Here is a 22939-nt window from a genome sequence, read left to right as displayed (position 1 = left end):
TAAGTATTTCAGTTTCCTATTCCCCAGCAAGAAAAACAAAGACATTGTCCACATTCTGTTTGATGCACTCGTATATAATGCACCCTATCCACGCTTAGGTTTTCAGCTGTTGCTTGACAATATTCATGTTAGGACACTTTGTTGTTGATTTTTTTAGCACTTAGGTTGGTATCAAGGAAGTTTATGCAGTGTCTGTTTGTTGGTTAGAACACTAGTAATCAAACAAAGTGTTGAACACAAGCTGAAATTTCTTTCTCATGCATTCAGCTTTGACTCCTTGCACATTTGGCAGGGCTGAATTTAGATGAGAAGATTATAATTTCTAAGAGCAGTTCAGATTGCATCATTTTAACCAGCTTTACCTTAGGGCTGTTCCAGTAAAACATACCTTCGACCCAGGTAAGGCACTTTTGATGTAGGCTACTCACCCATAGATGCAATTTAGAAGTTTCTTATCATTTTAATATGAACTCTATGAAATTTTTCACCAAGTCATCCATTTATTATTTTTGATTATTTGTATTAAATCTAATTATGATACAGGTGATGTCATTCATAGATGTCGTTTCTATGGTTATGGCATAAAATTAAAGTAATATAAATACATGTTAGTGAGTTGCGTGACTCACAGAGCACGGTGCTAGCAATGGCATAAAATTAGCATGGTGGCACAGATTCAATGTTATTTCTTCATTATATATAGTAAAACCTGTCAATGACACCAAAACATTGAGAAAAGACAAAACTGGCCTTTGGTCATTTCACTTTTCAGAATTTCTTAAAAAAGATGCAACATATATCATCATCATCATCATCATCATCATTAACTCATTATAACTACTGTATTTTTGTGCACTATTCAACAAAATCATAAAATCAGGGTTCCCACACTACCGGGAAAAAGTTGGGAGAGATGATAATTTTTTTCCCGACTGTGAAAAGTCCTTAAGTTTAGCAAATATTGACAAAAGTTGGGAAAAACCCGGGAATTTTCCTCCACTGCTTGACGTCTGAAACAATTACGCAGTTGAGTCATAACTGAACTAATTGTGAGTTAAAAATGTCTAACGAGAATATTAGGAGGTTGTAGTATGGATCATTTGGGTGCTTGCCATAAATATATTTGTTGAGACAATCCAAATGCTTAGTGGATTAGATTTATCTGGTAGACCTTTTGTTTCACAGACAGTTCGATATATGTATCTTTTTTATATGGAATGTATGAAAACCAGTCTAGAATCATTAGAGGCCAACATGGTGGCCTTGAAGCATAGCCACTTTGCAGATTGGCTAGCAAACTTAAACATTGTTAAAGAGTTATACCTGTGTAAAATCGATATGAAAATTATTTATTTTCTCAGAAATTGTGAACATTAAAATCGTTATGCCTTTAATATGATGAAAGACGATAAAACTAATGCGTTGATGAAATTTGAATTGGTACTGGCAATTTCAGTTGTTAGTCACACGAGCATACAGAATCTCAACCATCAATTTCAAATATTGTAGAAAAAAATTAAATGAAAGTCATATACTGGTTGTAATAAAAATACAAAAACAAAAGAGCACAAAATTCTCTATATTTATTCCGAGAGCAACATATGGTGTTTTGTTGTATCACGTGACTGCCAAGTTGACATGTGCTCGCTTATGCAGGGAACATATGAAGCTGAGAGCCAGACTACTCAGCTTGATGAATCAGACTGGCCAAGTTTCTTGTAGTTGTTCTCAAAATAAATATGTTGAGAATTATATGTTCTTTCTGGTTTTTACAAAAGGTTTCAGACTTTAATTTAATATAATTGAAATTTTTTACAGCGACATTACAAAGGAGTTTGTTGTTGATATCACGTGACTATTGGACTTCCGATGTCGTTGTGTGAGAGTTGTGAAGTCATGTGACTATTAAAACAAATGGCAAGTATCAGGTCAGGTTTCATCTATGCCGAGTTTCGTCTAGTCTGTCATCGGATTAAAAACATAACAATTATAATACTTGCCATTTTTGAGAAAATAAATAATTTTCCTATCGATTTCATGCAGCTCTAAGTCGATATAACATAGTTTAAAATTGCTAGACCTGCTGGTAAGCTATCTAAAGGTGGCAGCAGATTCCAAATTTTTTATATGTAATTGCTCTGAACCCACACTCCATCATAAATGTCCAAATGTGAAAAATGGTGTTGGAATATTCGGAGGAAACCTGAATTAGAAAATTTTGAATCTCTGAGCTGAACTTTGGTGCGAAACTATTACACAGTGACATGTCGCTTGAAGCATTGGTTTCATATGTTAAATAGAATGCAGGAAAAATTGGAAATTGTCTTCCCTTTTATTATATATCAAGAAACGATAAGAGCCCATGTAGCAATAGAGGTTTTGGGACTGGTTTATTGAACCACAAGAAGACAAGTTGATTTTACAGAAAATTCAGTCCTTGTTTATACAACAGTATATAATTTTGAAGGTCTTTTGTCAAAATTTAAATCCTTTTGTAAATGTCTTTAAATGATGGAATTTTTAACCAAATCGTCGTAATGAGTTAATGTTGGTTGAAAAATCTTGTTTGAGATTTTACTGGCACACATAAATTCAGGGTTAAACTTTTTTCATTACAAGATAAGATTCTAATACTTTGCTTTTATTGTTTTTTCTTCTTGATACTGTGATAGGAAATGTTTACTTTGTATAACTTGCACATATATTGCTCTAGAATTCTTTAGAATTAAAGGTTTGAAAGAAAACAAAATAATTTATGCTCATTATGTTGTTTCCATATAGCAATATAATGTAGGTCAGCAAAGTAAAGTTAGAATTTGTATTCTGTACATTGAAATGGCTTTAAGTGACATGGCTTTGAATGCCAATTTATAGGAATATAGTCAGATTTGTTTCGTGTGACTCATTTTGTGATTTTATAAATGATCTTTTCCGACATATGTTTTGGAGAGTCTTGAAAGAGAAACATCTTCAGATTTGGAAAATGCATGTTTTATAATCCAAAATATTTGTTAATTCCATTCAGTAATGGTCATATGTTAACCTTGAAAAAATTAATTTTATCTTTGATAAAACCTGGAAAAGACCTGAAAATTTATATTTAGAAAAGCATTGGAACCATGTAAGTTTATACAGTACTTGTCACTTATGCTTCATAATCCCTGGGATCTGATGTCACCCATTTCCCATTTCTGATGTGACTACACAACTACTTTTCCCACATTCCAACAAATGAATTGCTTCAACCTTCTCCTTTAAGGTTAAAAACCAGATAGAATGATACTGTAGCTCGAGTACAGTGAGTATAAGTGAGATATGAAATGTTAGCACATAAATTCACTTGATATGTCTTAATCTAAACAATGCATTGCACATCAAACAAGAGTTTAAGTTGCAGCCACTAAAGGGAGGGAAAAACCACTATTAGTAAAGAAACACCTGGCCACTGCCCGCAGAAGGCAAGTGACCATTAAATACAGGACATGTATATAGGAAATTTGCCAGGGGGAAATGAGGTAACTATTAGGACTAGTTTGACTGAATATGTTGGGTTTGTTTTATTTTCTCAGCATCAACGAAATTCCATTTACTGCGCTCCTAAAAATGTCAGGGAGTCTTTTAAGCTTGCCTGTGATGAGTACCTGCAGCGTTTCTCAACAATTGACTATAAAGCTAAACGACAACGACCAGAGGAAACACCATCAGCTGGTAGGTGATGATGTAACATTTTACAGATTTAAAAACATGAAACCTTGTATAATTAATTTGATTTTACTGCTAGTTTTGATGATAAAGATCTTATTGTGTTTACTAAGTCTCACAATTTTAATTATTTATAGCAAAAGTCATAAAGGTCTTGTGTACATGTTTACTCTTTTTAAATTGAATATAAATTGCTGTTTTAAAATGTAACACTAATTTCCTTAACCAAGGTCTATTTAATCCTGATTATTTAATACTCTTCACCTTAACTGTCATCAAGAAACTGCCTGACGAAAATTATAGATTACTATGGACTTTTATACTGGCGGCCATGTACTAAACTGGGTCAAGAAAAGAGCATGTCTAATGTATTCGTGTATGATTAATTTTGGCAGTATTTCTGAAAGTTATACAGACTATATCCCACAACCTGAATATAAGCAAGTCTTGAATAAAAGTTCATGTTAGTGTACTTTTTGTTGAAAAATATGTTTATCACTTTTGGGTCAAAGATCTGTGAAACAGGCCCTTTTAAGTTTGGAGAATGACATACAATTTGATAAAAGTTTACTCACATCAGTCAGAGTATTGTTGGACTATTTCTATCATTCCTTCCACATTAAAATCAACAATTGCAAAGATTATTGCAAACCTAGCTATTGGTTAACTATTTTAAAACAATTCTCTGCTTTTCATTGAATGGGCTGTGCTTTTACATAGCAGTACATTGGAGAGAATGTGTGTTCTTAAATTTTTTTTATCTAATGTATAATATGTAATATTTCTTGGTGTATAGTATGTTAAGTAAATTTTGTTCACAGCTATTAATTAATCTCTAATTTAGTATCATTATTCTAGCCATCTGTTTATGCATCTCTCTCTTTCACTCTCTCTCTCTCTCTCTCTCTCTATACTGCTCTGGTGGCCTAGTGGTTAGAGCGTCCGCCTCAGATGTGGGAGGTCATGGATTCGATCTCCAGCCGAGTCATACCAAAGACTTATAAAAATGGTACTAACATTTGCCTTGCTCGGCACTCAGCATTAAGAGGTTTGTGTTAGGACTGGTCAGCCAGGTGTCAGGATAATGTGACTGGGTGGGACGTCATGCTACATGATACCCCAGTGCTAGACATCACTATAAACTGCCACACTGCAGACACTGTGGCAATATGACTGAAAAATTGTTAAAGCTATGTTAAAAATCCAAATCACACACACACACTCACTCTCTCTCTCTCTTATATATATATATATATATATATATATATATATATATATATATATATATATATATATATATATATATATATATATATATAAAAACAGAAAAACGGTTATGTTTATGAAACTTTACATGGCTGTTTCTACAGGAATTCAAGCTTTTAAATAAATTCCTGTAGAAACAGCCATGTAAAGTTTAACAAACATAACCGTTTTTCTGTTTTATTTGTTTGTCTTGTCTATGTTTTGTATTTGCCTCTGAAAAGACTCATTAAAGAGTCAGAAGCGCTCAGGCTAGCTAGATAATAGTTTTGCACTGTTTTGTCAGTTTATTGCAATTATCTTAATCAATCCCTGACACATGTGATCCCTTCCTGGATCCAATGCACTTGAAAGGATTGTTATTCGTCATATGTTTTGTATTCTTTAATTATATTTATATGTATTTATTGCAGGAAAAAAATCCTACACAGGATTCCCATCCAGAGCCTACTCTCCCTTTAATCGCACAACAATTCGAGACAGAAACTCGATTTACCAAGTCAGTTTGAAGACACCAGGAATCACCAATCCAACAACACCAACACAAACCCCAGTTGCAAACTCCATGGTAAGTTGTACATTATGCATTTAACTTATGGTCATGATTTTCCACATGGTAACTGAGTTTGTAGGACTTGGCAAGTAAAACATAAATTTACTATCTTAGTAACCATTTTAATGTTCTACTCCCAACCTCAAATACAGATCTCCTTTGCCTTTCGATGGTAATCTGATTCCATAACTACTGCTGATGGTCAGGCCCCAGGTGGCCGAGTGGTCTAAGGCACTCGCTTTTACAGATCAATGGCACATCACGCCAGTCTTTGTGGGTCTGAGTCTCAGGCTCAGTAAGTGTATGTATGTGGAAAAGCTTGCCAGTAACTTCCAATGGGATGGTGGTTCTTCCTGGGATTTTTACTAGTTCTTCCTCCAGCAGATATACTGGCAACTATGGATAGCCTCTCATGTGCTGAAAAATGGTGTTAAACCCAAAGCATCAACTGGTGATGTTATGTAAAGGTTTAAAGGTAACTTATTTAAAGGTATTTTCTTAAATCCATAATCCTCATGTACTTGATAGGTTAACAACTAATCATCATTTATAAATGGACCATCTTATTTTCATAAATATCTCAGTTAATGTTAATATTTAATCTACTCCTGACTTGAGTCCTTTTTGGTCCAGATTTACTCCCCTCCCCTAATTTTATTTTCTTCATCCCCATCTATATTTCTTCTCAGAAACTTCACTGATATTATGGAATACACAAGAATAATGTTAACATCTCGTAAAGTCTCAGTGACATATGGATTTTCCCCACAATTACCTCAAAGGAATATTCCAATATTTTATGTCAACTTTGTGTCAGTAATGCTGAACCAAGCAGACCCCACTTGACGCTTTTAGTGACAAAAGGCATTATGCTGATTAATTAGAGTATCTTTCTACTGGCCTACATGGTTTGATGTGGTTCCATATATAGGCTTTGTCCTGTGTGTCACATGTACTGCTGGTCCACATGTACATGTAGGTGCATATGTACTGGCAGTGCCTCTGGGTGCATTAGTGCTCAAGGTGCTCACCTTTACAGATCACTGACATCTCACCTTTGAGTGGGTTCAAGATTTGATCTCAGCCAACGTGGGTATGTGAAAAAGCTTGCCAGTAGCTTCCCATGGATTGTTGGTTCTTTCCAGGGTTTTCCTAGGATCTTCCTCCACTGAATATACTGGCCACCATGTTCAACCTATCATGTACTGAAAAATGGTGTTAAACCCACAACAAGAACTGACAGTGCACATACAGAATTTGTATACACATAGCAGACCTGTCAACTCTTATGATTTTGACATAAGTCTTATGAAAATTACCCTTAAAATATGGTCTTACGGCATACTAGCCAAACCTATGGAAAAATGATCATTGCCAAAACATCCAGATAATTGGTTCATCCATGTTTTATTTGGATCCATGTTTCATCTTAAAATTAGTGAAATTAGTCAGGGAACCAGACTAACTGTACAGTAGCACCCCAGACTCTTAAACTGCACCTATTTGTTCATGTGAAGCATCTGCATTATGAGACTGTTGATTATAGAATTTTTAAAAATGGCATCCAGAAAGCGATGCATGATTAAGATGAAAGGGAAAATAAGCTTTGAAGAATAAAAAGGAGTATTCAGATTCTTGTGAATAAAAGCTGGAAAGGACACAATTATGTTTACTGGACATCATGTGCCAATTTGAGTATGTCTCATGGTGGGAGATATGATTGCCTTCATCGTGTGAAATTGAAAAGAATTTCCAAGAATTATGTAAAGTTGTGAGATAGCAACAAGCCATTGAGCTGCATATGGTTTGGAACTAGAGATTGTGCAAACTGTACTGGTGGTAAATAAAGTCTACACAAACTTTACAAACTTTTCAGTTGAACATAATGTTTATTGTCAATGCGTCAAACTTATAATAACATTTTCCAGCTTTACAGTAGCAGTTGTTGATATTTTGTTACACCTTACTGAAAACTGGTCAATCTTATGGAAAAAAATCAACTGCCTTACTGAGATGGACTTGGCAGGTCTGACATAGTTTGGACCCTGTTGTGCTGATTATAGACCCCAGCAAAAAAAGTTTTGAAGGTATATTCATAAAATCACAAAAAATGAAATGAAGGATCTTGCCCACATTGACTTCAATGGAAGATTCTAATTACATGTTATTAGGAAAGCTGAACCAAGCAGACCCCACTTGACATCTTTAGTGGCAAAAGACATGATGTGAATCAAACAGAAGCAACACTGTTATAAATAGTATCATTTTACTAACCCACATTTTTGGCTGTGGTTCTACATGTAGGCTTTGTCCTGTGTGAGTCATAAAATGTGTAGGTGCATATGGGCTGGAAGTACACATGTAGTCTGAGGACCCAGGATGGTTAAGTGGTCTAAGGTGTTTGCCTTTGTATACATATTGTCCTGTGTTCTGAGGACCCAGGATGGCTAAGTGGTCTAAGGTGTTTGCCTTTGTATACAGATTGTCTTGTAGCCTGAGGACCCAGGATGGTTAAGTGGTCTAAGGTGTTTGCCTTTGTATACATATTGTCCTGTGTTCTAAGGACCCAGGATGGCTAAGTGGTTAAGGTGTTTGCCTTTGTATACATATTGTCCTGTGTTCTGAGGACCCAGGATGGCTAAGTGGTCTAAGGTGTTTGCCTTTGTATACAGATTGTCCTGTAGTCTGAGGACCCAGGATGGCTAAGTGGTTAAGGTGTTTGCCTTTGTATACATATTGTCCTGTGTTCTGAGGACCCAGGATGGCTAAGTGGTCTAAGGTGTTTGCCTTTGTATACAGATTGTCCTGTAGTCTGAGGACCCAGGATGGCTAAGTGGTCTAAGGTGTTTGCCTTTGCATACAGATTGTCCTGTAGTCTGAGGATCCAGGATAGCTAAGTGGTCTAAGGTGTTTGCCTTTGTATACTGATTGTCCTGTAGTCTGAGGACCCAGGATGGCTAAGTGGTCTAAGGTGTTTGCCTTTGTATACAGATTTTCCTGTTGTCTGAGGACCCAGGATAGCTAAGTGGTCTAAGGTATTTGCCTTTGTATACAGATTGTCCAGTAGTCTGAGGACCCAGGATGATTAAGTGGTCTAAGGCATTTGCCTTTGTATACAGATTGTCCTGTTGTCTTGGACCCAGGATGGTTAAGTAGTCTAAGGTGTTTGCCTTTGCATATCACTCACACATCTCACATCTGTCCATGTGAGGTGTGAGTTCCAGACTCAGCTCAACCAACATGGGTATGTGAGAAAGCTTGCCAGTAACTTCCTAATGGTCAGTGGTTCTTTCTGGGTTCTTCCTCCATCAAATATACTAGAGGCCATATATTATGTGCAGAAAATTGATGTTAAACCTGACAAAAACCCAAACCTGCAGTCAGACCCTGTAGAGCTAATTTATCCCCCTGCAAACAAAGTTGGGTATTTATATTGGAGTCATTTTGTCCATTCATCTCACTTTGTTCACCTAATATCCCCAGAATGCTTGTAAACTTGGTATGCTTTTGTAGCAATGACTAAACAATGTATCCTTTAAAAATTGAATCTTTATGATCAGCATTTTAAGAGTTATTCCCCTTTTTATTACAAGTAAAGATATAATGTAATTATACAGGGTTTTCTATGATATTCGCAGTGGTTGGCTGTTAATGAAAATCAGACAGCTATTCAGGCAAGCATTTTATCATTTTTTCACACTTGATTTTATGAAATATACCTCTTTGACGTCAAACAGCCAGCAAAAGGCAGCAAAACAGATGACAAAATTTGCCGTCTTCCAGCTGTTATAAAAAGTCCTGAATATATAATAAAAAGAAGAACTAACAAGTTGAAATATACATTTGTAAAACAAAATAAAAAATAAAAATATGCTTTGGATTAGCCATCCACATTTCAACAACAATCAAAAGAAATCTGTCCAAACATTTAATATGGGGTAAGAAAAGTCCAAGGAAAACTAGACTGGCAGTTAGTCTGGGCAATATATTTGAGCTTCTGTTGAGTGAGAGCACAAGTCTATGATTGCTTAAAGTGTTCAGTAACAAGTCTTATTTTATGCTCATTTTTATTCTTTTTTGACTTTACTATGTCATACATGTGCAGTATTTTTCCATACTCCACAGCCTCATTCTGCAGACACTTGTCTAAAAATAGTATCATGTATTAGGAACTACTTTGTAAACAAACCATGTGGACTCATGTAGATGATTTAGCAGTTGGTTGATTAGATTTGTTTGTGAATGAACTAAAAAGCTGTTTCATCCATTTGAAAGTAGAGATGATAAAGTTAATGATGTGGACAAGTTCACTGATTCACAAATGAAACTTTCAAAACAAGCAATTGAGTGAACATGATATTCGCAATGTCAACAGCAAATAAAGATGTCAACAGGTACCCATGTACTCAGGGACCCGCCCAGTCATAATTACCCAGGTAATAAAATTAGCTAAAGGGTACCTATTAAATCCATGTAAAAAAAAAATGTTTCCAAGTTCAGATCAAAGATTATATCTGGCAACATCAGGAGCACGCAAGACACAGAAAAACGAGTACAGTTCAAGGCTCATGTCATGTGACACTGATCCATCGTAGACCTCTGTCTACTGATCTTATATTTTTGACATGTGTTACCATTTGGCTCTGTACATCAAACAGTTTCTTTAATTTCATTTTATAGTAATTGTACATGATACTTTTTCAAGAAAACATGGCTTTCTTGAATGTTAAACCATGTGTCACAGATTTATTATTGTTTGATACACAGGTAGAAGATCAATCTATATTGAAAAAACATGGCACGAAATATTAAAGGGAATGGGCTTCATGGATGTTATATGACTAAAAACTGTTAGAGGAGAGGTATTTTGTTAAACCAAAGAAAATGTTGCATCAGGAAAAGGACATATCAATAGAGCTTTAAAAATTTGGAAATAGGAATTCAACAGTGATGTAATGCAGCATTTAGAATTTGTTGACTTTGCAACCTTTCAGCAAAAGTAGACATGTGATGTAGACTAGTTAAAGTGAATGTTATGTGTAAATAATTTATCATTTGTTTTGTGTATGTATTCTCGTACTCATGGATTTAGCCGCTTGTGACAAGAATTTTAACTAACTGCAGATCTAGGTAAATAGCAAAATAAATGTACATTTTTCATACAGTTTTCTGTAGTTATGGCGTGTAATATCTCGAGTATTCTTTTTATGCTCGGAATGCACTTTTTGCCACTCATATTAATAATAGTAATAATTACGCTCATACCTTTCGCGGGGGTGGGGTGGGTTGACATATATTTACTTTGTACAAAGCAGTTTAGGTTCGCATATATTTTCCTTTTGATCTGCCATCCAAGAAAATGGTCATTAGGATCAATGGGTACCTGTGTGACTTTTCTACAATTTTGACATCTTTAACAAACAAAGACACAGTAATTGAAAATACCATTTTGATCATTTAAACAGTTATTTAGATGAAATAGTCATAATTTTTCGCAAATAGAACTGTTCAGACTATGACCAGTGCTTACTAGGGCATAAAAAGACATCTTACTAGGGCATAAAAAGACATCTTACTAGGGCATAAAAAGACATAATGAGACCAAGTGCTATTGAATATCTATCTGAGATTCACCATTTTAAAGTCAGTTTTCAAGAAAAAAATGCAGCTGAAGGTTTTGGTAGGGAACTAAGAACATGAGAACTAATAAGCCAAGACAACAAAAAAGTATCATTTTCGCTGGCAAATGCACTTTCACACAACAGCTGCTTTGCAATTTTCTCCTTTTAACTATTTTGATACACTATTAGGCTAGCGATAGAAGCCATACAGGTCATAGCTGGTATCCCTCCAACAGCAAGTATGCAAGTGACAGGACATAAATAAATGTCTTCTGTAGCTGGTCATAAGAATGATAATACATATACTTACATTTATGCATCTTGAATTTCCGCACAATATACTTTCTTAGTTAGTTCCATAAATCTGAATGACATGACCCATGTAATTCAACTACATTTCCAACTGAAATCACATTCTCCTTACTGCACCCAAAATGAAATGAATGTGATATTCCATAGAGTCTTTTTGATAATTACAATTTAGAGAATTAATGTTTTGCACATTATGATTCCAAACAATCAATAATGGAATAAAAAGAGAGGTACAGTTGATACAATGCCAGTCCCCTGCTCAAATCACATCTACACTGGATAGCATTAAATCAGCTATAAAAATAACCCAGTCCATCACAAGCAGAAAAGCAAAATTGAGTTGGATCACACACAAAAAACAAAATTCATACATTCCAGACAAACTGATAAAGTTGTTTCAATGCACGTTCATTCACAATATGACTCAAAATTTTAATTTTAATTAGACCGAAATAAGAATTTTTTAAAACTAATGTCGAGCACACAACAAAGTTCAAAGGTCGCTTGGCAGTGCTATGTGTACATTAATGTTGTTACTGTGTATTGACGAATTTATGATTGTGTATTTATTTTGGAATACTGCATAAATTAAATTACTTTGTTTCTTGTAGTGTATTCTTTTTATTATTAAGCCTTGGGTAGAAAACCAAAAGAGTATAATATAAAATGGTTATGGCATTTGTATAGGAAATATGAACTCATTTTTCTCTGACTAATTCTGTACTCATAAGGTTGTGCAGTATTACTGAGAAAAACTTGTTCATATTTTTCAATACAAATGCAGTAACCTATAAATATTTTTCCAGTGAAATGATCAATAGGTAGCTAATGCTTTATCTAACTGCATAAACATAAACAATTTCAAATAAGCATCGACCCACATAAAATCTCTGCCCAAAATTATGCTCCTGTGCAAAACAGAGAATTTGGTAAGCTCATCAACTTAATGAAGAATTATACAGATAAGTCAAGAAACAAAACATCAATAAGGTAAGAGTTAATTTTGTAAAAATCTTGTAGCTGTCTTGCTCCTTCATTAGCTAATGGCACAGTCTGCACAGATCCTATGAGGTCAGCAGCTTTTTTTACTAATGCTAAAAATAGCTGGTGTAAGTCAGCAATAAATATTGCATGTAACTTGTTGTTTGAGTAAATCTTGTCAATGGTCCAGTTACTTCAGAATGTTAGTTATTTAAAATTATACTTTGTGATTTGATTCTAGGTTCCTAGAAATAATGACTATAAGTTTATATATGGTTATTGATACAATAGTATAAGCATGCAAGAGTAAAGAATTTCCGTATTCATGAAATGTGGGCATAATTACTCATTAAATTAATGTATGTACTACTGTAACAGTTTCACATATATTAGCATTCTCAAACTTAATTTGATTTGAAGGAAGAGTTAAAAAAAAGTAATTTAATAACAGTACAGGTAAACGGTGACAGAAGCTTGTGGTTGGAGAATTGGCTCCATAACAAACACACACAATCTCTTTCACTCTATCTGCCACTGTAAAAAATTAAGTAAATTATTTCCATGTATATTGGACATTTGGATTCATGAAGGTATTTTAGCATGACCCAAACACAAACATATTTACTCCATTGTATCAAGATTATATTGTTGACCCATAGGCTCTCTCTTTTTCCATTTTTTCCCTTGTATTTCTCTCTCACTGTTTCCATCTTATTAAATAAAACTCTGCCTTGATTGTCAATAATTAATTTTTAAAATTTGTCAATTTATGTAAGATTTTATAAGCAATTAATTGAATGATGGCAGACATTGCTACTTCCCAAGGCCATCCAGTGACATGGCTTCCCACTTCAAAATAAACCAGAGTCTGACAACACAACAGCTGCTACTTTCAAATGATATGTGAACACTCAGTTTCAAAATATATCATCGAATGAAGATTGCTAATCATGATGGAACAAATAAGTAATCATAGTGCCGGGCATTAGTGGCAATTCAAAATGTAAATTCAAAATGAATCATTCTGCAAGTCATGATTAGACCATATTTTCAAAACCATAGCAAAAATATTTAATCCTGTTTGTGTAAATTTTAGCAACATTAAAACAATATGAAATTGTCATTTTGTCAACTACTCCAACAGTTTGTAAAGATCCCGTGGTAAATTGTAACTTGTACTGATTGATTCATCAAAGACAGAGTTGCTTGGCAGTGTCACTGGAAGTGTCAACTTTTGTTTTCTATTTTCAGGCCAGTCGATGTCAGTCCAGTGTTGGTAAAACTCCTGAAAGGGTCAGAATTGTTGCACAGCCCTCTGCTTCAGTACAGGTATCAAGAATTAGCACTTGGCTAGCTTTTGAGATCTTTTATTATTCAAAGCATCATTTTTTATAATGACTCTTCATTTTTCAATAAACTTTTTGTCAAGCCACATTAGTTTAAAGACATGACACTGCTGTCACTTTTCCCCTGTCATTGTAAACAGTTTTGTTCATGTTAAACTTTTTCATTTGAGCTATTCATGCAGGCCTTGGTTTTGCTATTAGCTCATCTGCTAGCATCTTCACTAGCCAAGGTTCCAATATGATAACCCTATTTATACCTTGGCGGATCAAACATATATATTGGTGCTTTGTACTAGCGACATCTATTGAATTTCACGAGTTACTTCCCTTAGTATGTAATTCCAGCTAACCAGTAGTGTGGTACATTGTTCATTGGCCGAAAATATTGGAGGAAATTAACCTGACAAGGATACTTTGGAAATTTAACATTGAAAGTATGACTGTGTACCAGAGAGAAGTTATTACAGGTGTATTTGAGTGAAAGCTATTCGTACAAATGCATACTGACGCAGGAAAATTGCTTATTTATCAGTCCATTTAAGTTGTGTGCTTCTCTTGATCATGCAGGAATGGTGTTTAAATTTGAACAACTTAATTTTGATTGGATTCAGTGGTTTGCTGCTGCATCCAATGAAATTCACAGACCTGAAGCACAGAAATATCTGCTTGGTATGCCAAGATGTAGATAGGGTTATCACATTGGAACCTTGGCTGCCAAAGATGACCTGCAAGGAATAATGCTCTTTTGTTGGAGACTTTACATAACAACTATTTTCCACTTGTGCCTTTTTTGCATTTGGAGTGATTCCACAGAGTTCTCTGACAGATTAATACTTCGGCTATATTTGATCTATTTCTTGCTCTATACTATCCAAGACATAATACATTAAAATGAAAGAAATTATATGTACCAGTGGATATTACAGCAAATAACATTAGCACTGTAGAGCTATTATTCCAACAAACATTCAGCTAAAAGTAGATACAGATGGATTGACAGAAGTATTTTAGACATGATGTCAATACATAACACATAAAAGCATACAGACATTGCCAGAGAGTGATACCTAATTTTCCGGTTTGAAACAATAAAGGTAGATTGAGACATTACAGCATTATTTCAAAAGCCCATTTGATGTTGGTGTGCACACAGAATACATAAATGCATTACTTGAACTATTACATAGTCATACAAACACCATACAGTATTCACATACATACATGCATATATATATATATATATATATATATATATATATATATATATATATATATATATATATATATATATATATATATATATATATATATATTGCTGTTGACATAACACAAATCAAGGCTTGATAATTGGGATAAGAAAATTACAAAAAGTTCAAAAAGCATTTCATGACAGGAAACAGTGTCCACTGAAATACTAAGAGGCTTAAAGGACAAGATCTTCATAAAAACAGACTAATGGAGTAAGGGGATAACTCCCTCTTCCTCTTAACTATTTTCATAATATAGTGTGACCAGGTCATGAATTTTAAGAAGAAATGGGGCTTTGAAGTAAAATATTTGTCTTTAATAATACTTTCCTGATCGTAATACAGATACACTCTCCCAGCCCCCTCCCCCAACAGTTATATTTAAAACTTGATATAATGTGTGTATCTGCTTCATTAGTAACTGAACTATGGATGAGATTCAGCACGAATCTCTCTGCCCAGAGGGATATCACTTGTCTGACTGCCACCTAGATGGGGAGACAACTTTAGTACTTTTGTACCTAAAAACAAGTTTGGGAAGGCTGGTTTTGTAAGGTAGTCACGGTTTGTGCAGCCCTTGAAATATCCTTGAATTTTAGTGTTTGCCATGAAAAGTCATTGAATTGTTTAAAATTTATTTGAGGGAAAACATAGTAAAATATATTACATTATAAAATTAAGAATTTTAGTTAAGTATTGTCAAAAAGGAATGAATAAATAAATAAAATGGGGTGAAATTTGGTTGATCTAAGTTTTGGCCAATGGGGGTATGTGATAAAGCTTGCCAGTAGCTTCTTGTGGGATGGCGGTTCTTCCCAGGGTTTTCCTGGGTTCTTCATCCACCATTAATACTGGCCGCCATGCATAGCCTATCGTGTGCTGAAAAATGGCGTTAAACCCAACAACGACACACAGTGCCAGGAGTTAACAAAGCAGCATATGGAAAAAGATGAAATTTCCATAAGACAAATGAAGATGTTTGGATGTTCTTGTAAAGTCCTTAAAAACATTTGGAAGTTTTTGTAAAGGCCATGAAAAATTCCATGCCTGTACAAGCCATGGTATTGGTCATACACCTAATGTAATATAATCAGGTAAGTATTATCAGAGAAACATTTTACTTGTTTTCAACACACACACACACACACACACAGACACACACAACACACAAGTAAAGGAGATTTCTGAACTCTTAAGGTGGGAAGAAAGATTATGTAAGTTTTAGTCTAAGTTTTCCCTGCTTAATAATTATATGAAGCTGAAACAATTGATACAATAAAGAAAGAAAGAAAAATTTGAAAATTCAATAACTACTGCAAGTTTACTAAACAGTAAACTTATTCACAATAATTGGTAGTGTAAACAACATAGCTAAGCCAAAATATGCAAGATGTAAAGTATAAAAATCATATAAGGTGATCATGTATTTAATGATGATGATCAAATATTGTTACAGATATGTCATGTTAATAATAATAATCATCATCATAATCTTCCTATAATTGTAAATATAATTATTATCATAATATTATTATCATAAATATATTATTATTAGTATTATTTCATAATATATAAAAATGGGAGGAAAAGTCTGAACAAAGCTGATTTCTTGCTAAATATATTGCTTTTATTATTATTATTATTATTATTATTATTATTATTATCATTATTATTATTTCATAATATGTATATAGATGGGAGGAAGTCTGAGCAAAGCTGATTTCTTGCTAGATATATTGCTTTTATTATCATTATTATTATTATTATTATTATTATTATTATTATTTCATAATATATATAAATTCGATGAAAAGTCTGAGCAAAGCTGATTTCTTGCTAAATATATTGCTATTATCGTTATTATTATTATTAGTATTAGTATTAGTATTATTTCATAATATGTATATAAATGGGAGGAAAAGTCTGAGCAAAGCTGATTTCTTGCTAAATATATTGCTATTATTATTATTAATATTATTATTATTATTATTACTATTATTTCATAATATATATAAATGGGAAAGTCTGAGCAAAGCTGATTTGTTTCTAAATATATTGCTGTTGTTATTATTATTATTATTATCAGTATTATTATTATTATTTCATAATATATATAAATGGGAGGAAAAGTCTGATTTCTTGCTGACAGTTTAATACATTTAAAATGGATTTTAAAAAATTGAATAAGAGCAATAAGTACAGCACCCAATGTAGCATACTTTGTAAAGGTACCATACGATTTGTATATTATATTGTACTCTTCACACCAACTATTTCAGATACAATTAGCAGTGCTCTATATAGTGTCCTAGACGATTAAATAATTGTTACAAATTCCAAATTTCACATCTTTATAAAAATGTAATAGATATATGTGCAGTGTACTATTGGAATTTTGTCCAAAGTCTCTCCTCTGGTGTCATTGCATCATGTGATGGGGTGGCTTCATCATGTATAGCGAGTTGAGCAGTTAAGAAATCCCTCCCCACTCAATACAGCAGGCTGTCAGATATCAGCTTAATTTTTTAACATTCATCATTTTGAAAAACAAATTAATGTCTGTTTTATGTTTTTTCAGTGCTTTGAATATGCAGTTTCAAATAACCAGTTTGTTTTTATGTTTTAAACTGCCAGTTACATCTACCCATCATAGTTGATGCCAAAAAAAAAATGTGGCATCACATCAGCTTGCTTTCCTTTTTTTTTAACACAAATTATAAATTATAAATTCCGAGAAATTAGATTCATATCTATAAACTTGCAAAGTGATGACTTCAGACGTCTTGATCTCCTGCTCATCCTTTTAATATATTCCCTGATCACATTAATGTTAGGAATATGAGCACTATTACCTCCTGAAATCTATATATGTAGACAAAGGGCAATAACTCTTGTCCATTACCTCCTCCTGATGCCTACATGTGTCGCTCGTTTTCAGCTTTCACTGATGACTAATAGACATCACTTATGAAAACAAGTGGATATTTGTGCTCTTCTTATCACGTCCATTGAGTATTTTGTTATATTTATTAAGGTTTATTCTACCACTAATGCACATTATATTTTAAAATTTAACCATAATAATATTGATTTTTTTTACCTATGTTTCTGCGTTCTCTGTCTACATGGCTGTACATGTCTACATTTTATTAGAATGTGTCGAAGTTCTTGTTTGCATACACTATTTATAACCTCTGGTATAGTGATTGTCTATGACATGATCCATTTCTTTTTTTTTTCTTCTCTTTCTTACATTGTTGTTTCATAATCAACTAATGATGACTAAAATTGCTAAATGCAAGGTTGCAAGCCAGCAAGAAATCTGATGACTTATATCTCACATCTACAATGTGTACATTGTCAGTTATTTGCAGGATGTATACCAAACTGGTCGGTGAATACATGGTTGACAGTTCTAAGGAAAAGTCTAAGAAACAGGAAATTATGTGGGATGTCAAAGGACCAAGGGAACTGATGTTTTTGGCCAGCCTTGTTGAGGATGATGTTACATCTGGAGAATTTCAGTCCTTTGAGGAAGTTTCCACTCAGTTCCAGACAGCCAAGTGGTGTATTTCCCAAAATTTGTCTGAGCATGGCCTTTGGGTCTCTAAGTCTCAGCACATGGGTTTTATAAATCACTTGAATTATCAGTGCCATCTAGCCACACCTCAGTTTTAATGCTGTCTGGGCTGCTGACCATGCCATCCAGCTGACCATGCTGGGCTGCTGACCATGCCATCCAGCTGACCATACCATCAAGCTGTACCTCAGTTTTTATGCCATATTGGCTACTGACCATGTCATCCAGCCATCTGGCTTTCAGTCCATACTGTTCAATGACTGTATGGCTTCTGTTACATATTGTCCTATGCCTCATCAAATTGAGCCATGGAACATTAACATTACCAGGGATCTTACTGATGGATCAGACCGTCCACCTAACAGTACCATTACTCCAGCACTTCTGTTGGTATGCCTGACACCCATACTGCCCATTTTTGGTTTCGAAAAGCCATCAATGGATATGGCTAGCCCTCTTGGACAGTGTTGGAGATGATGGTAACTCTTCATCTATGCCACTCGGAATGTATTATATGTATGTCGATCTTGGTCCTGACCAGAACAACCCGCACACTGAGTATGGGGATGATAGTTCATGTTCAGATCCCACCATTAATAATTTTGACTTGACATCATCCCTGGCATTTAACCAATCAGATACCATTATCTGACTCATTTGAGTACGTGATTGACTTAGCTTTTTTATCCTTTTAAATTTTTATCTTTTGTTTTAAAGCTAAATATGTATAACCAGTAATGTTTTGAAATGTATTCCCAAGATTCTCCAAGAGTCATTTTGAGAAATTCTATGATGGCAAAATTAGACACTTGTAAGGCTAGATGTAGAATAAGACTTGAGTAAACCACGTTTTCCCCTACCAGAACCAGGCATCAGGCCTGTTGAGTGCTTTATGTCGAAATTATCAATCAAGAGGACTGAGCATATCTTTATGGTGGTAATATAATTTTTGAGATGTTGCCAAATTAGAATGCTTGTCACCCCATCTTCTACACCAGCATACAAGGATCAAGGCCGGAGGTCTAGCGGTTAGAGTGCCTTCCTTGGATGCGGGAGGTCATGGGTTCGAACCCCAGCCGAGTCATACCAAAGACTTATAAAAATGGCACTAATAGCTGCCTCATTATGCACCCAGCATTAAGAGGTTAGTTTTAGGATGGATCGGCCCCGTGTCATGAAAATGAGACTGGGTGGGACATCATGCTACATGTCTGCGAAATGATGCCCCAGTGCTAGACATCATGATAAACTGCCACGCTGTAGACATCATAGCAATATGACTAAAAACAATTTTAAGCTACATTAAAAATCCAAATCATTTGGGTATGGATTTTCTCACATACCTCAACCTGGTATGTCTTCCCCACCTTCAGGTGTTCTGAACCATTATCATCATGGGATCCATTATCAACAAAAAATGGATCAAAACCAGGGAGTTTCTGCAACTCTTTGGATTTTTCTCACAATAGCAGATTTATCCTGCTAAGTTACCTTGACATGCATCCTTTGCAGATCACCTTGCTATTTTAAGGGTGTCCTTCTTTCATGCCACTTGATTACAGGATCAGTATAACGAGTGAGACAGTATCATTACTGGACCAGTGACACTAACAAGGTGGCTCATGACAGAAATACCTCTCCAAAGCTGCATCTGGATGCGACCATGTGCACAAACACAAAAGTCTGTGGCTGAACAACCTGTCTGTTACCAGACTTCAACTCTGTCAAAAGGACATCATACAACATCTCTCCTTTATTGACACAACCCAAGAGGCTTTGAAACAAGACCTGGTATGTTTGATTGGACTTTATCTGAAGTGGTTTGGGCCAATTTTTGGAGCTTGAAGATGTTGCTTTCTCCCATTTAATCCAGGGAAAGAGGACATAATCCTGAAGCCCTCATTAGGTTGAAGTGGGTAATATTTTGATATATCACTAGAACAGAGTCACCTCATGGAGATCTCTGCTTATCATATCTCTAGCAAAGATATAGTCGAGGCCATAAGTTTGCATGTACAGTCAACTTTCTGGAGTTTTGTCAATGAGTCTTGGCTCCACAGCTACAAATGCTGGATCTGGTAGTGTAGTTAGGTTTATAGAACGTTGTAAGAAATGGGCACAAATATAAGATTTAATGAGTGCATGTTTAAGATGAACATTGTAACAAGAATAATTGGAAGGTGTAGTGAACAGTGTAATGAGCACAAATGTAAGGTGTAGTGGACATTTTACTGAGCACAAATATAAGGTGTTGTGAACATTTTACTGAGCACAAATATAAGGTGTAATGAACATTTTACTGAGCACAAATGTAAGATGTAATGAACATTTTACTGAGCACAAATGTAAGATGTAATGAACATTTTACTGAGCACAAATATAAGGTGTTGTGAACATTTTACTGAGCACAAATATAAGGTATAATGAACATTTTACTGAGCACAGATGTAAGATGTAATGAACATTTTACTGAGCACAAATGTAAGATGTAATGAACATTTTACTGAGCACAAATGTAAGATGTAATGAACATTTTACTGAGCACAAATGTAAGGTATAATGAACATTTTACTGAGCACAAATGTAAGGTATAATGAACATTTTAATGAGCACAAATGTAAGGTTTAATCAGAATTTTAATGAGGACAAATGTAAAGTTTAATGAAAATTTTGATGAGAACAAAGGTAGGATTTTAATGAGCTTTTTAAAAAGCACTTTTGGAAGGTTTTAATGAAAAAAACTTGTTTGCACATGAGCTGTCACACCTGAACTCTCAGAGTAAGAGGAACATGGCCATGTTACATTCCCTTTCATTCCACCATTTCAGAAGCTGAAAAAATCATTGAGATGGGCAGACATCATAGAAAGCCCAGAACTTGCAGCTCCAGTCTCATCCACTGATAGAAAGAAGGTTAGTTCCATCTCATATTTTTTCATACATCCCACTACAAAATATTGAAAGGACATATAACATGTATCTTTGTATGTTTGAATGTATGTGTCAAATATCAGCATGCTCCTGACTATATACAGTTGTCCCCCTCTTGAACGACCCCCCTGACCAGCGGCCACCTGCTCCTTATAGCCAGAATCCGTTGGCACCGACGAGTTTGTGTTCAAAAGTACCCCTCACAAAAGGCCACCCCACTAAAACGACCAGCGGCCAGCATATTAGTGCAATAATATAAATTTACCCCTCACAAGCGGCCGCATTATATGTTAATGTGTATCCAGAACCAATATTTTATTCATAATGTATGTTAAGTAAATCTGATTTTTGTTTCCCGATATCAGGTTTTCATTTCTGAAAGAAGTGTTGACTAAAGTACATGTACCACTAAGGTTAATATAATATCGTTTTTGCCTCACCAGAAGCATGTTTATTCCATAAAACCAAGAAAGACTCAAATTTTAATCCATACAAAAGGGTAAGTACATGTAATCCGATTAGCTATACTGCTGTGTTATCATGAGCTGTCCGGTTTAATAACTCTGATAATTGTTAAGATTACAATTATTGAACAGTAGTAACAGCTGAGAAGTGGCAGCATCGATGTACATACAATAGTAAGCAGGAAAATGATTTGATAGCCTTTATGGCTTCCCTCTGTATGACGTTGAGCTTGTTCACCTTTGATAATTAGTGTCTATTAGTAATGAAAATAATTATCAAGATCACAACTCCTAACTGCCACGAGGTCAAAGCTGCGTGATGTTAATTAATGGTGCATATCAAAGCCATTTTGGCTTCTCTTGCTTCATGTAAAGAAATGTATAAAAACAATAGTTTACCAGACTGCGACTAATGAATCATGTGACACGATTGCTTCCTTTAAAACTTCTCCGGTCGCCTAGTGGCTAGAGCGTCCACCTCGGATACGGGAGGTCATGGGTTCGATCCCCGGCCGAGTCATACCAAAGACTTACAAAAATGGTACTAACAGCTGTCTCGCTTGGCACTCAGCATTAAGAGGTTAGTGTTAGGACTGGTCGGCCTGGTGTCAGGAAAATGTGACTGGGTGGGACATCATGCTACATGCCTGCGGCATGATGCCTCGGTGCTAGACACCACTATAAACTGCCACACTGCAGACATCGTAGTGATATGACTGAAAAATTGTTAAAGCTACATTAAAAATCCAAATCACACACACACACTTCCTTTAAAAACACCTGGCAATTTGTTTAAATGCAGAAAAATTGTTTTATCGGTCTTGTAGTTGGCAACATTGGAATAAGTTACTGCAAAAAAAGATCAACATGTCATCAAGGAAAAGAAAAATTCTCAATTAGAAGAGAAAGTAAAAGTAATTCAACTGGCCGAAAAGGGGGA

General features: G+C 34.8%; 2 protein-coding genes across 2 annotated transcripts in view; both read left to right on the top strand.

Annotated features, from left to right (window-relative positions):
• LOC149776214 (uncharacterized) overlaps positions 1-3280 on the top strand; it is a 36813-nt gene extending 33533 nt beyond the window's left edge. The window contains exon 8 of the mRNA XM_089942618.1: positions 3260-3280. Coding sequence (XP_089798744.1) covers positions 3260-3280 — 21 coding nt within the window. The remainder of the gene's footprint in view (positions 1-3259) is intronic.
• A 202-nt stretch (positions 3281-3482) lies between these two features.
• The window catches only part of LOC149776213 (uncharacterized), a 138890-nt gene continuing 119433 nt past the window's right edge, over positions 3483-22939 (top strand). Inside the window, exons 1-4 of the mRNA XM_089942617.1 lie at positions 3483-3708; positions 5379-5533; positions 13684-13761; positions 21434-21517. Of these exons, the coding sequence (XP_089798743.1) occupies positions 3483-3708; positions 5379-5533; positions 13684-13761; positions 21434-21517 (543 nt within the window). The remainder of the gene's footprint in view (positions 3709-5378; positions 5534-13683; positions 13762-21433; positions 21518-22939) is intronic.

The sequence above is a fragment of the Sinohyriopsis cumingii genome, chromosome 18 (assembly GCF_028554795.1).
Source record: "Sinohyriopsis cumingii isolate HCF-2022 chromosome 18, ASM2855479v2, whole genome shotgun sequence".
NCBI classification, from domain to species: Eukaryota; Metazoa; Mollusca; class Bivalvia; order Unionida; family Unionidae; genus Sinohyriopsis; species Sinohyriopsis cumingii.
This window is presented reverse-complemented; position numbering and strand designations above follow the sequence as displayed.